The sequence below is a fragment of the Canis lupus genome, chromosome 29 (genome assembly GCF_048164855.1).
Source record: "Canis lupus baileyi chromosome 29, mCanLup2.hap1, whole genome shotgun sequence".
NCBI classification, from domain to species: Eukaryota; Metazoa; Chordata; class Mammalia; order Carnivora; family Canidae; genus Canis; species Canis lupus.
In genome coordinates this window covers 26601157-26615183 of record NC_132866.1, presented here as the reverse complement: position 1 = coordinate 26615183, position 14027 = coordinate 26601157, and the positions used below count along the sequence as shown (strand labels likewise).

The 14027-nt window shown below is 46.2% G+C and overlaps 1 protein-coding gene across 4 annotated transcripts; it reads left to right on the top strand.

Moving 5' to 3' along the window:
• Positions 1-312: 312 nt before the first annotated feature.
• Positions 313-13414, top strand: NOLC1 (nucleolar and coiled-body phosphoprotein 1). 4 transcript variants are annotated; one of them, XM_072805574.1, is made up of 13 exons: positions 313-513; positions 3629-3684; positions 3794-3936; positions 4034-4161; positions 6947-7112; positions 8081-8208; positions 8326-8470; positions 8989-9117; positions 9314-9424; positions 9510-10145; positions 10326-10432; positions 11444-11536; positions 11687-13414. In XM_072805574.1, exons 1-13 carry the CDS (start codon positions 394-396, stop codon positions 11843-11845), a joined length of 2121 nt encoding a protein of 706 aa, XP_072661675.1. In that variant the 5' UTR covers positions 313-393; the 3' UTR covers positions 11846-13414. The 4 variants fall into 4 exon arrangements, with proteins under 4 accessions (XP_072661675.1, XP_072661673.1, XP_072661676.1 ...); XM_072805572.1 differs by having other exon boundaries at positions 9302-9424; XM_072805575.1 differs by having other exon boundaries at positions 314-513; positions 3797-3936.
• The last annotated feature ends 613 nt before the right edge of the window (positions 13415-14027 follow it).

Genomic DNA, 14027 nt, shown 5'->3' with positions numbered 1-14027 from the left:
CAACCTGCCAGTCCACTCTACTCTGGAATGCGAATCCCAGCTGCGCTGCCCCTGTGAAAAAAGGTGGCTCTAGCAGAAAGGGCGCGGGAAGCCTGAAGTTTTCCCGCCACTGGCCAAGGCGTGGCCCGTGACGTCAGTGCTCCGCCTCACAAGCTGACGGACGGAGGGCTCCGCCCTTACCAAGATGGCGACACTTGTGGCACCGGAAAGCGCTCAAATTTCGCCTGGATCCTGCCACCAAACGGAGGAACTGCCTTGTGGAGTGTGCCCGCCCCTTCCGCTGTGCGCCCGCGCAGTGCGATGACGTCACAATGGGTCCGCCCTACCCCTCCGGGTGCCCGAGTTCCTGAATAGTGCGCGTCGGCAACCGTAGTGACGCGTATTGCCCAGAGGATGGCGGACGCCGGTTTGCGCCGCGTGGTTCCCAGTGACCTGTATCCCCTCGTGCTCGGCTTTCTGCGCGATAACCAGCTCCCGGAGGTGGCCAATAAATTCGCCAAGGCAACAGGCGCTGTGAGTGCGGGCTTCGGGCAAGGGCTGGGGTGGGATGACTACAGGGCTTCGGGCCCTGACAGGTTTAGGTTTCCGGGTACCGAGGTCTCTAGGGTCCGCCGGTCCGGTATCTTCCGGGCCTTTGTGAGAGCCTTTGGAGAGCCTGCAGTCTCGGCACCTGGTCCCCACGAAGTCCCAGTAGATAGCGTTGAGTCTTGTTGCTTTTTTCCTCTTGAGCGGTGCAGCGATGGCAGCGTGGGATCCTCGTGTCCCAGGTCACGTGGCTGGCGGAGTGCGGCGAGGAGGGAGCGTGGCGTCCCATCCGAGGCATTGGAGGCTCCTGTTGACTTTTTGGGTTTTACGTTGGCTAATGCAAAGCATGATTTGACCATAACTCTCAGATTTACCGGGAACTCAAAGATAAAATTCCTTTAGAAATGAAGGATGGGATTTTCGTTCGTAAAGCAGAAAGTGAAAGAGAGTAGAGGCATGGTTCTGCTTTTACGTATACCAAAGCAGGCCTGAGCATCATAGCCCTACTAAGCAGTGGGCTTGGATCTTTGACTTCTGGAACCAAACACATCTAGATATGGGGCCAGGCTGTCACTTCTTAAGATGTATAACCTGAGCAGCTTGCTGAACTTCTCTGAGTGTTTTCGTTACTACGGAGATGCCGTCATTCACTTTATAGGATATTTGTGAATTTCAGTAACATGATAAATATGAAGTGGCAATCCCAGTGCCTGATGCTCTGGAAGCTTCAGTGAGTGAAAGCTGTTGTTATAGTTATAGTCATTTAGAATGTTTCAAACACATGTAAAAGGAAAATGACTAGGGATGTGAAGTTTGAAATCACTTTCAAGAAAAGTGGACATGAGGCATGGGAAAACACCTTAAGAGATGGTAGAGTGAGGGCACCTGGGTGGTTCGGTGGTTGAGTGTCTGCCTTTGGCTCAGGTCGTTCCGTTATCTTGGGGTCCTGGGATCCAGTTTCGCGTGAGGTTCCCTGTGGGGAGCCTGCTCTCTCTCTGCCTAAGTCTCTGCTGCTCTCTCTGTGTCTCTCATGAATAAAAAAATAAAATATTGTAAAAAAGAAAATTTAAAAAAAAATAGAGAGGGTAGAGTGTACCCTTGACAGTCGTCTTAGCCTTTTTTTTTAATATATTTTTTTAAATTTTCATTTATTTATGATAGTCACAGAGAGAGAGAGAGGCAGAGACACAGGCAGAGGGAGAAGCAGGCTCCACGCACCGGGAGCCCGACGTGGGACTCGATCCCGGGTCTCCAGGATCGCGCCCTGGGCCAAAGGCAGGCGCCAAACCGCTGCGCCACCCAGGGATCCCTCGTCTTAGCCTTTGACGGTAAAGATAGGTTGTTCTTTGTGGTGGAGTCAGGCTGCATAAGGACAGGATCAAATCAGCTTCAGAAAGGACTTCCTTAAGCTGGGACAGCCTGCCTGCCATGTGGTCTCCTAAACTGCTTTCATATTGTAACTTTTTGAATTCACTTTAGAGAGGTTGCAAAAGGTATTTTCACAGTGAGCTGGATGGAATTGGGTCTTTCAGAATCAGGATTTTTTTTTTTCTTTAAATGACAAAAACTCATCTTTCTGGAAGGGTCAGCTGGTGTTTCCTGATGCTAAGCCCTTTATATGCATTATCTCTAATTTTCTCAACTTAATAAAATGCATTGTTTCCATGTTATAGGGAAGAAAACAGTCTCAGAAGATCAAGTAATTTAATCAGAGTCACGCAGTAATAGGCAGAGATGAATTTCACATCTGTACACGTCTAACAGCCTATATTCTTGTTGGTACTGTGATGCTTTGTCATTTTTTGCATCAACTAGTAGTCTTTATCAGTATAATTAATATCTGAATGTAATTTTGTACTGAGTATGCAAGTTAGTTTTTTAACTAGTATTGGAGGCTAATTTCCAATGATTTAGTATCATAAACCACATTGCAGCAAATGTCCCCTTCTGTTAATATTTGTGTCCTTGTTTCATGGGTAAGGATAAATTCCTAGACAGTGCATTGCTAGAGTAAAGGGAAAGCACATTCTTAAAAAATATTTTTGAGAGCTCTCATACATGGCAGGGGGAGTGGTGGTGGGGGAGAGAGAGAGAGAAGCAGACTCCCTCATAAGCAGAAAGCCTATTATTGGGCTGGATCCCAGGACCCCAGAATCATGATCTGAGCCAAAGGCAGATGCTCAACCCCTAAGCTGCTGCCCAGGTGTCCCGAAAGCACATTTTTTAAAGGCTTTGACCAGTAGGATTGACTGGGGATAGATGGCAACAGAAACTATAGGAGTAACCGCAGTTTTTGATGTCAAAGATTGAGAAATACATAAACAGGTTATTTTTGTCTTAATTGATGCAAGTAGGAGAAGTCTTACAAAGGTAACATGTACACCAAACATAGGTATAAAACAGGTCTTTTTTTTTTTTTTTTTTTTTTTTTTTTTTTTATGATAGGCAGACAGAGAGAGAGGCAGAGACACAGGCAGAGGGAGAAGCAGGCTCCATGCACCGGGAGCCCGACGTGGGATTCGATCCCGGGTCTCCAGGATCGCGCCCTGGGCCAAAGGCAGGCGCCAAACCGCTGCGCCACCCAGGGATCCCCTTTTTTTTTTTTTTTTTTTTTTTTAAGATTTATTCATTCTTTCATGAGAGAGAGAGGCAGAGACATAGGCAGAGGGAGAAGCAGGCACCCCACAGGGAGCCCAGGACTCAATCCCGGATCCCAGGATCATGCCCTGAATCAAAGGCAGACGCTCAACCGTTGAGCCACCCAGGTGTCCCTAGGTCTTTTTTCTTTTAAGATTTTATTTATTAGAGAGGAAGGGGGCATGAACAGGGGGGAGGAGCAGGGAGAGAAAGAAACAGACACCCGCCAAGCAGGGAGCCCAGTGTGGGGCTCCCTCCATCCCAGGACCCTGAGATCATGACCTATACCAAAGGCAGACACTTAACTGACTAAGCCACCTAGGTGCCCCCAAACAGGTCACTTTTATTTTTTTTTATTTTTTTATTTTTTTCAGGTCACTTTTAATAAGAGAATAAAATAAAACCTAATTCCTCCCTGGAACAGCCAGGATAAAATTTTCTTACTAAGCTCTTTTTTCTCCTATAGACCCAACAGGACTCCAACGCCTCTTCCCTCTTGGACATCTATAGCTTCTGGCTCAAGTAAGTCTTTCCTGTACCACTGTGGCTATTTTTTCCCTAAAGGAATTGGGCTGTATTCTTAGATGTGTGAATGTCCTGATCCCCCAAAAGTTAGCCTCATCTACCTCAGCAGGTCCACCAAGGCCCTGAAGCGGAAGCTACAGGCAAACGGACCAGTGACTAAGAAGGCTAAGAAGAAGACTTCATCCAGTGACAGCAGTGAGGACAGCAGTGAGGAAGAAAAAGCCCAAGGGCCGCCAGCTAAAAAGACTGGTAAGGCTGGGCAGGGAGTTGGGATTCCCAGAAAGGGATTTGTAGCGTGCCTGTACCACATGGCTGATTCTTAACAGCAGTCTTTGATTTTGTTCAGTTGTACCTGCCAAGCGGGCCAGTTTGCCTCAGCATTCTGGAAAGGCTGCAGCCAAAGCAGCAGAGAGCAGCAACAGTGAAGAATCCAGTGATGAGGAGGAAGAGGACGAGAAGAAAAAGCCTATTCAGGTGTGCAACTTTTGGAAGAAAAGGGATCGTTTAAGGAATTAGCAAGAAGGGCAGCCCCGGTGGCCCAGTGGTTTAGCACTGCCTTTAGCCCCGGGTGTGATCTTGGAGACCCGGGATCAAGTCCCACGTCGGGCTCCCTGCATGGAGCCTGCTTCTCCCTCTGCCTGTGTCTCTGCCTCTCTTTCTCTGTGTCTGTCATGAATAAATAAATAAAATCTTTTAAAAGTTAAAAAAATTAAGGAATTAGGGATCCCTGGGTGGCGCAGCGGTTTGACGCCTCCCTTTGGCCCAGGGCGCGATCCTGGAGACCCGGGATCGAATCCCACATCAGGCTCCCGGTGCATGGAGCCTGCTTCTCCCTCTGCCTGTGTCTCTGCCTCTCTCTCTCTCTCTCTGTGACTATCATAAATAAATAAAAATTAAAAAAAAAATAAGGAATTAGGAAGAAGAGATCTAAAGTCCTAGGTTGTATCTTGGAACCAAGAGATGATGATAGGTATATAACAGGTGGTTATGGGGGTGCCTGGCTGGCTCAGTCAGTAGAGCTTGGGATTCTTGATCTCAGGGTTGTAAGTTTGAGCCCCATGTTGGGTGTAAAGATTACTTAATAAATGAGGGGCACCTGGTGGCTCAGTTGGTTAAGCCTCTGACTCTTGGTTTCTGCTCAAGTCATGATTGCAGGGTTCTGGGCCACACACGCAGCAGAGGGAGTCTGCTTCTCTGGCTCCCTCTCCCTCTGCTTTTCCCCTCACTTGCTGGTGTAAGTGAGTGGGCGTACATGTGCTCTCTCTTTTTAAAATAAATACAAATAAAATAAAATATTTTCTTTATTTACTTTAGAGGGGGTGGGGAGAAGGAGAGAAGGAGAGTGGGAGAGAATCTCCAGCAGACTGCATGCTGAGTGCAGAGCCTGACATGGGGCTTGATCCCAGGACCCTGAGCCAAAACCAAGACTGAGCTTGAGCGACTGAGCTGCCCAGGTGCTCCAAAAATGAATCTTTAAATACATACCATAAAATCTATAACATAACACTGGAGAAGAAAATCTGAGGACTTTTCTGTGAGAAGTGACAGAAGTATGAAGTTTGGAGAAAATACAAGAGTGTGAAGTTGTACCCAGAATCTATAGGAACCCATTCTCTTTCCTGGATGTTAAGTAGGGTTCTCTGGGACACTAAGATCTCAAGAGTAAGAGTATGTTTTGTAGACAGGTATTAGGAGCTCTAAGCAGAGAATGGCGGGAACTGGGCTGAATCTTTTCTTTTCTTTTCTTTTCTTTTCTTTTCTTTTCTTTTCTTTTCTTCTTTCTTTTCTCTTTTCTTTTCTTTTCTCTTTTCTTTTTTCTTTTTTCTTTCTTTTCTTTTTTCTTTTCTTTTCTTTCTTTTCTTTTCTTTTCTTTTCCCCTCTTTCTCTTTCTCTCTTTTTCTTTCTTCTTTCTCTTTCTTTCTTTTCTTTTCTTTTCTTTTCTTTTCTTTTCTTTTCTTTTCTTTTCTCTTCTCTTCTCTTCTCTTCTCTTCTCTTCTCTTCTCTTTTCTTTTCTTTCTTTTCTTTCTCTTCCTCCTTTCCTTTCCTTTCCTTTCCTTTCCGTGCATACTCCTGTGTACATGAGCAGGGATGGGGAGGTGCAGAGGGAGAGGGAGAAGCACGCTCCCCGCTGAGCAGGGAGCCTGACGCAGGGCTCAATCCCAGAACCCTGAGATCATGACCTGAGCTGAAGGCAGACACTTAACTGACTGAGCCACCCAGACAGTGGCTCTTTCTCTTTCCTCCCTCTCTCCCTCTCTTCCCTTTCTTTCCTTTTTTTTTTTTTTTTTTTTAAGATTTTAAAATTATTTTTAAGTAATTTCTGTACTCAATGTGGGGTTCAAACTCCAAACCCTGAGATTAAGAGTTGCATGCTCTATCCACTGAGCCAGCCAGGTGCCCCAATATTTTTGTTTCTTTTCTTTTTTTTTTTTTTTAATTTATTTATGATAGTCACAGAGAGAGGGAGAGAGGCAGAGACATAGGCAGAGGGAGAAGCAGGCTCCATGCACCAGGAGCCCGACGTGGGATTCGATCCCGGGTCTCCAGGATCACGCCCTGGGCCAAAGGCAGGCGCCAAACCGCTGCGCCACCCAGGGATCCCCATATTTTTGTTTCTTATGAAGAATTTGGTGCCCTTTCCAGACTCTCTCTCTCTCTCTTTTTAAAAGATTTTATTTATTCATGGGAAACAGGCGAGACATAGGCAGAGGGAGAAATAGGCTCCATACAAGGAGCCCGACGTGGGACGATCCCGGGTCTCCAGGATCATGCCCTGGGCTGAAGGTGGTGCTAAACCGCTGAGCCACCCGGGCTGCCCTACTCTCTCTTTTTAAGTACTCTTATGTCACATGTGGTGCTTAAACTCATGACCCCAAGATCAAGAGTTGCATGCTCTACCAACTAAGTCAGACAGGTGCCCCCAGATGTTGTGTAGCTTTCCCTTGCTCTTACTGCTCCATTAGCCCCTAAATAGCAAAAATAGTGTAGGATGGGGGGATCCCTGGGTGGCGCAGCGGTTTGGCGCCTGCCTTTGGCCCAGGGCGCGATCCTGGAGACCCGGGATCGAATCCCACATCGGGCTCCTGGTGCATGGAGCCTGCTTCTCCCTCTGCCTGTGTCTCTGCGCCCCTCTCTCTCTGTGACTATCATAAATAAATAAAAATTAAAAAAAAATAGTGTAGGATGGTTTCTATTTTAGGATGCCTTTTAGGCACCCAGAAGCTTTTGCCAATTCTCCTTACCATGTGCTTCCTCACAGAAGGGAGTTAAGCCTCAATCCAAGGCAGTCAAACCTCCTTCAAAGAAGGCCAAGAGCTCTGATTCTGATTCAGACTCAAGCTCAGAAGATGAATCACCAAAGAACCAGAAGCCAAAAACAACACCTGTGGCAGCTAAAGCTCAGGCTAAAGCCTCAGCCAAACCAGGTATAATTTTTGTTCCCAAGGGGCCATACTGGGGAGCAGATTGCTCTGGGGACTGGTATTTGAATTGCTCATTCAGAGGCAGCTGGGTGGCTCAGTCAGTTGAGGATCTGCCTTCAGCTCAGGTCATGATCTCAGGATCCTGGGATTGAGCCTTGCATTGGGCTCTGCACTGGGCATGGAGCCTGCTTAAGATTCTCTCTCTGCCTTTCCCCATCCTTTGCCTGTATGCTCGCATGTGTGCACTTGCACGCACACTCAAAAAAAACTGCTGGACACTTGGGTGGCTCAGTCAGTTGAGCGTCTGCCTTCAGCTCAGGTCATGATCCCGGGGTCCTGGGATCGAGCCCTGTATCAGGCTCCCTGCTTAGTGGAGAGGCTGCTGCTTCCTCTGCTTGTGTGTTCTCTCACACTCTCTCTTTCTCTTTCTCTCTGTGTCAAATAAAATCTTAAAAATTAAAAAGAGGGTCTCTCTCCATGCAGAGAGCCCCATGTGGGACTTGATCCTCGGTCTCCAGGATCACGCCCTGGGCTGAAGGTGGCGCTAAACCACTAAGCCACTGGGGCTGCCCAGATCAGTTTTTTTAAAAGATGTTTTTGTTTTGTTTTTTAAAGATTTTATTTATTTATTCATGAGAGACACAGAGAGAGAGAGAGAGAGAGGCAGAGACACAGGCTGAGGGAGGAGCAGGCTCAATGCAGGGAGCCCGACATGGGACTCGATCCTAGGTCTCCAGGATCATGCCCGGGCTGAAGGCTGCGCTAAACCGCTGAGCCACCGGGGCTGCCCAAAAGATGATTTTATTCTTGAAATTAGTCAGGAAAGTCATCCTTTGATAGTCAACCCATGGTAGTCTCCTCATGCTTGCTCTAAAGCCAAGAGGATTGATAGACTCCTAAGTTCTGAGCTAACAGATTTCTTTTGTCTATTAGGGCCTTGATAATTCTTACAGTTTTTTTTTCCTTCATAGGTACACCAGCTCGAGTGGTACCTAAACTAGCCAATGGCAAAGCAGCCAGAAGTAAGAGCAGCAGCAGCAGCAGCAGCAGCAGTGATGACTCAGAGGAGGAGGAGGTGGCAGCGGCCATACCTAAGAAGGTTTGGGCCATAACTTCCAGGGGACTGGGGGTGGGGGGTGAGTGTGTCTCTCATTTCCTGGCAGGATTCATTGGACTAGCTTTTCCTGTGGTAACTAATTTCCTCTGTGTGATGCAGATTTTACCTAAAAAGCAAGTTGTAGCCAAGTCCCCAGTGAAAGCAGCAGCCACCACTACCCAAAAGAGTTCCAGCAGTGAGGACTCCTCCAGTGAGGAGGAGGAAGAGGAGGAAGAGCAGAAAAAACCCATGAAGAAAAAACCAGGTGACTGGGCATGGGAGTTAAGTAAGCTGCACAACTGCAGCCACTGTGTGAAACTTTCTGTAGAACTACCTGATATGACTGCTAGCTTTTCATGGAGAAAAGCGCATTGCCTTTTATGACCTAGATGCAGAAATACCATGCCATCCTGTCTGCCATATTCTGTTGGTTAGAAACGAGTCACTAGTTCTAGTCCACACTCAAAGGAAGAGGAATTAAGCTTCATTTCTAGAAGCGGGCAGTATCAGAATTTTTTTAGGTTTTTTTTTTTTTTAAGATTGATTTATTCACTTTTTAGAGATCCAGTGAGCAAGCACGTGGAATGGGGTGAAGGGAGGAGCAGAGGGAAAGGGAGAGGACCCCAAGTAGACTCCCTGCTGAGTGTGGAGCCCCTTGCAATCCTGAGAGCATGACCTGACCCAAAATCAAGAGTCAGATGCTTAACCAACTGAGCCACCCATGCAGCCCTCAAAGAATTTTATACATATTTTAAAACCACAATACTTGTCTTTTTAAAACAGGTCCCTATAGTTCAGTCCCCCCACCTTCTGTTGCCCCATCCAAGAAGTCCCTGGGAACTCAGGCTCCCAAGAAAGCCACAGAGAAGAAACAGCCTGTGGAGAGCAGTGAGGACAGCAGTGATGAGTCTGGTGAGTCCCCATCCGTGGAGAATGGATCTGGGTAGTATGTGAGGAATATAGAAGACAAAAATGTCCTGTCCCTTTTGCTTTTCACTGAAGCAGGACAGGGCTTAATTTTCTGTGTGGGTCTTTGCATCCTCCTTTTTATTGCTTTTGATTGGGTTGGGACTCTGATCCCAGCCTAATGCCATAGGTTCTCTCCCAGATTCGAGTTCAGAGGAAGAAAAGAAACCCCCAGCTAAAGCAGTCATCTCTAAAGCAACCATTAAACCAGCTCCAGCAAAGAAAGAACCAGAGAGCTCTTCAGACAGCTCAGGTGAGGCATATGGAGGCCCTTAGGGCACTGGGAGTTCCAGGGGCTCTTTTAGTCTGATTCTGTTTATTCTTTGCTCTTTGTCTAGACTCTGACAGTTCTGAGGATGAAGCTCCTGCCAAGCCAGCTGGTACCACCAAGAATCTATCATGTAGGCCAGTTACCACTCCCAAGCAACCTGCAGCTAAACCAGTCACAGCTCCCAAGCAACCTGCAGGTAGTGGCCAGAAGCCGCTGACCAGAAAGGCTGATAGCAGCTCCAGTGAAGAGGAGAGCAGCTCTAGTGAAGAGGAGAAAACAAAGAAGACTGTGGTCACCCCCAAGCCCAAGGCAGTGGCTAAATCAGTTCCTTCTTTGCCTACCAAACAGGCTTCTCAGGGTGATGGGGACAGCAGCTCTGATTCAGATAGCTCTAGCAGTGAGGAAGAGAAGATGTCAAAATCCCCAGTTAAAAAGAAGCCACAGAAGGTAGCAAGAGTTGTAGCCTCTTCCAAGGCAGCTTCCACAAAGAAAGCAAAGGCTGAGAGCAGCAGCAGTTCTTCCTCTGATGATTCCAGTGAGGAAGAGGAAAAGGAGAAGCCTAAGGGCAAGGGCACTGTAAGGCCACAAGCCCTCAAGACCAATGGGACCTCTGCACTGACTACCCAGAATGGAAAAGCAGACAGAGATAGCAATGAGGAAGAAGAAGAAAAGAAAAAGGCAGTAGTAGCAGTTTCTAAGCCAGGTCTGTATCCAAAGAATCTGCCTTCCTGGTTTGTCCCCTCAAATACTGATGGGCTCTACATTGGGGAATAGGGTAGGGAGAGGAGGCCCACAATTAGGCTTCCAGTTGTATGCCCTCATTGTGAAAATCTAGGAGGAGGAACAGGAAGCTGGTCTCCTGAGTCTGGCTTTTATTTTGTAGGTTCAGGGAAGAAGCGGAAGCAGAATGAGGCTGCCAAGGAGGGAGAGACTCCTCAAGCCAAGAAGATAAAGCCCCAGACCCCCAACACATTTCCAAAAAGGAAGAAAGTAAGTTACCTTATTTTTTTTTCAGGAGCTAGGCTTTGTTTGTTTGTTTTCAATTTTATTTATTTTTTCAAGTATTTATTTATTTATTTATTTATTTATTTATTTATTTATTTATTTATTTATTTATTTATTTGAGAGAGAGAGAGAGAGAGAGAGGTAGAGACCCAGGCAGAGGGAGAAGCAGGCTCCATGCAGGGAGCCTGATGCGGGACTCGATCCCAGGACTCCAGGATCACGCCCTGGGCTGAAGGCAAGCGTTAAACTACTGAGCCACCCGGGGATCTCATTTTTATTTGTTTATTTGACAGAGCATGCAAGCAGGTGGAGTGGGAGAGGGAGAAGCAGACTCTGCTAAGCAGGGAGCCCAATGCGGCACTCCATCCCAGGACTCTGAGACCGTGGCCTGAGCCGAAGGCAGGCGCTAACTAACTTAGCCGCCCAGGCACCCCAGACTCTGCCTTATTTTTTAGTTAAAAAAAAAAAAAGATTTAAAAAATTTATTCATGAGAGACAGAGAAAGAGAGGCAGAGACATAGGCAGAGGGAGAAGCAGGCTCCCTGCAGGAAGCCCAAAGTGGGACTTGATCCCAAGACCCTGGCAGCATGACCAGAGCCAAAGGCAGATGCTCAACCGCTGAGACATGCAGGTACTCTAGGAGTCAGCCTTTAAAGAATAGAAATAAAGTGGCACCTGGGTGGCTCAAGTTGGTTAAGCGTCTGACTCTTGATTCCCCCTCTTGGTAGTGACCTCAGGGTCAGGAGGTTGAGCCCCATGTGTGCTCAGCACAGAGTCTGCTTGAGATTCTCTCTCTCCCTCTGCCCCTCACCCCATCCTCCCCCTTCACCACCATCCCTAGTCAGTGAGTCAGTCAGTCAATCTTTAAAGAAGTAGAAAAACCTGGGATCATCTTGACAACTCTGCCTGATCTGGCATGCATGTACATGTGTAGCTAAGGAGAGCTTTTCTGTTTGAGTGGCTCCTCCATCTTTAATTTCGTAATTCCTTTTCCAGGGAGAAAAAAGGGCATCATCCCCATTCCGAAGGATCAGGGAGGAGGAAATTGAGGTAGATGCTAGAGTGGCAGACAATTCCTTTGATGCCAAGGTGAGGAGGGGAGAGGGTGTTGGCCTTCCCTGAGGGCAAAGGGTGGAAGAGAGGACAACTTTTTGGTTCGGGTTGCCTTGAGCAGGAAGATGAACATAACAGGGCCTTGGGGTCATCCTTCTGTGTACTAACCCCTTCTCTGCCTACCAGCGGGGTGCAGCTGGAGACTGGGGGGAGCGCGCCAATCAGGTTCTGAAGTTCACCAAAGGCAAATCGTTCCGGCATGAGAAAACCAAGAAGAAGCGGGGCAGCTATCGGGGAGGCTCCATCTCCGTCCAGGTCAATTCCGTTAAGTTTGACAGCGAGTGACCTGGGGCCATCTGTGGCGAAGCAGGGGTGAGGATCTCAGACCATCGACTTTCCCCAGCAGACCTGGGAAACCCTCAGCTCTCTTAAGAAAGGTTCTCGGTGAGGACAACCGTTTAGAATAGGTCTGAAGACTTTGTATCGTAACATCTTCTCTGGTCCTTTTCTGGTGTTCATAGTTTTCTACAGATTTGTTTCTGAGTGTTGAGTAGCAAAGACCACATAAGGGGCGTGTTCCTTTTTAAGAAAAGGAAAAATTTTAGTTCTTGTCCCCTTCTCCCTATCCTGTGGAAGTCCTCATACTGAGAAATTTGTATATTTTATATTAAATCATTTCCTGTTGATTTTTGTTATTTTCACAGGTGGGTTCTCACAGATAAAATCTTAGCTCTTGCCCAAGACATAGTAAAAGTCACATGGATGAGTTTTTATAATTGGAGAATTGTGCCTATTGTGCACGTGTCCACCTTTCATCCGTCCTACCCCTCATAGCTTTGGAAAAGGGCAGTTAAGAATGGTTAATGTATATGTTTGCTAAGCATGCACTGTGTAGTTCATCCTCATTCATGGGATGTAGAACTGATGTTTTCAGCGAGCATGGACTTAACTACTTTTTGGGATAAAATTCACTTGTTGCAGGCAAAATTCTGGTGTAATGTGAATGCCATAGGGTTAATCTGAATATTTTGTTTTCTGTAATTTTAACATTATCTAATGTTTGCAATACATGTTTAGTTTTTTAATTTGAAAGCATAAACTTTTCTATTGTTCAAAGACTTTTTTTGATGGCCCCTAATAGTACTAAATTGAGGACTGCATTTTCTTGTTTTTTACATTTTAGAGAACAAAATAACAATCTGAACATACACATGACTTGATATTTCTGTTTCAGTAACAGTAGTGACACAAAATGAGTTTCATTAACTCCTGTGTGGTTGGAAATCACCGATCAAGAAAGCGAAAGAATAAAAACTCTAATTAAAAACGTCAATTAGGAATTAGGTTACATTAGTCAGGCGAATTTATAGGTAACCTGTGTGCTAATGGAAATGGGAAGAACCTTTATAAAGCATATTAGGTGGTAAAACTTGAGTAGGGTGGGGTTGGGAAAGCATCCCAACGAAGTTGTTGTGTCTTCTAGTTGGAACATGGGAGTAATTGATGTGCCCCTTTCAGTACCTTAACTGTCAGTAACAGTAGAGGTAACAGTAAAAACCAGTGGTCATCAATAGGACTCTGAGACCAAGCTGGCTGATCCTAAAGCTGTAGATGACAGTGCTTGGTTGGAGCCAAGATGGGGAAGGGAGAGGCAATAACAAAACTCTGGAGGCTGGGCTGTTCCTGTGGTGGGAAAATGTGCCCTAGCTTCATGGATGGGGCAAATGTAGGTTTTAAGATTGGCCTCCCCTTGTTTGGATTTCATACTCCCAAGTAACTTGATAATAACTTGGTTTTCCATGTAACTGCTTTGGGAAGAACATGCACCGTTCATGCTGATATAGGTACATCAGTCTGCATGGTAAAAGTTATCCACCTTACTACAAAACAATAAACTGGCTGGTTTATAATGTGTCTTGGGAGTTTTTTATTGTGAGTCTAGAGCCCTCCCACCTTCTCAAACCAGAACAACTTGGATGCAGTTAGAGGGCTGGAGTGAAGACCTGTGAGTTCACTGCAGAACCTTCTTAGCAGCAGCTTGCTGGCTTTTCTTGGCCATACCTTGTCTCAGGGTTCCTTGTTCAGGCAGTAGTCCAGATTGTATGTAGTCTAAACTGGTGTTTGGCAAAATGGCCTATGAGTGAGTACAGTCTGAGGCTTGTTTTTGTAATGCTTAGGCACTGAGAATGGTTACTTTTTAATTAAAATACTTTTTTTTTTAAATGTATAATCTTTACTTAGCTCTTGTAAACCTTTTTATTTTTTAGAGAGGGACACCTGGGTGGCTCAGTGGTTGAGCATCTGCCTTCTGCCCAGGGTGTGATCCCAGTCTGGGGATGGAGTCCCATATCGGGCTCCCTTGCAAGGAGCCTGCTTCTCCCTCTGCCTGTGTGTCTGCCTCTCTCTGTGTCTCTCACGGATAAATAAATAAAATGTTTTTAAAAAATCAGATGCTTAACTGACTGAGCCACCCAGGCATCCCCAAGAATGGTTTTTACATTTTAACTTTATTTTTTAAAATTTATGC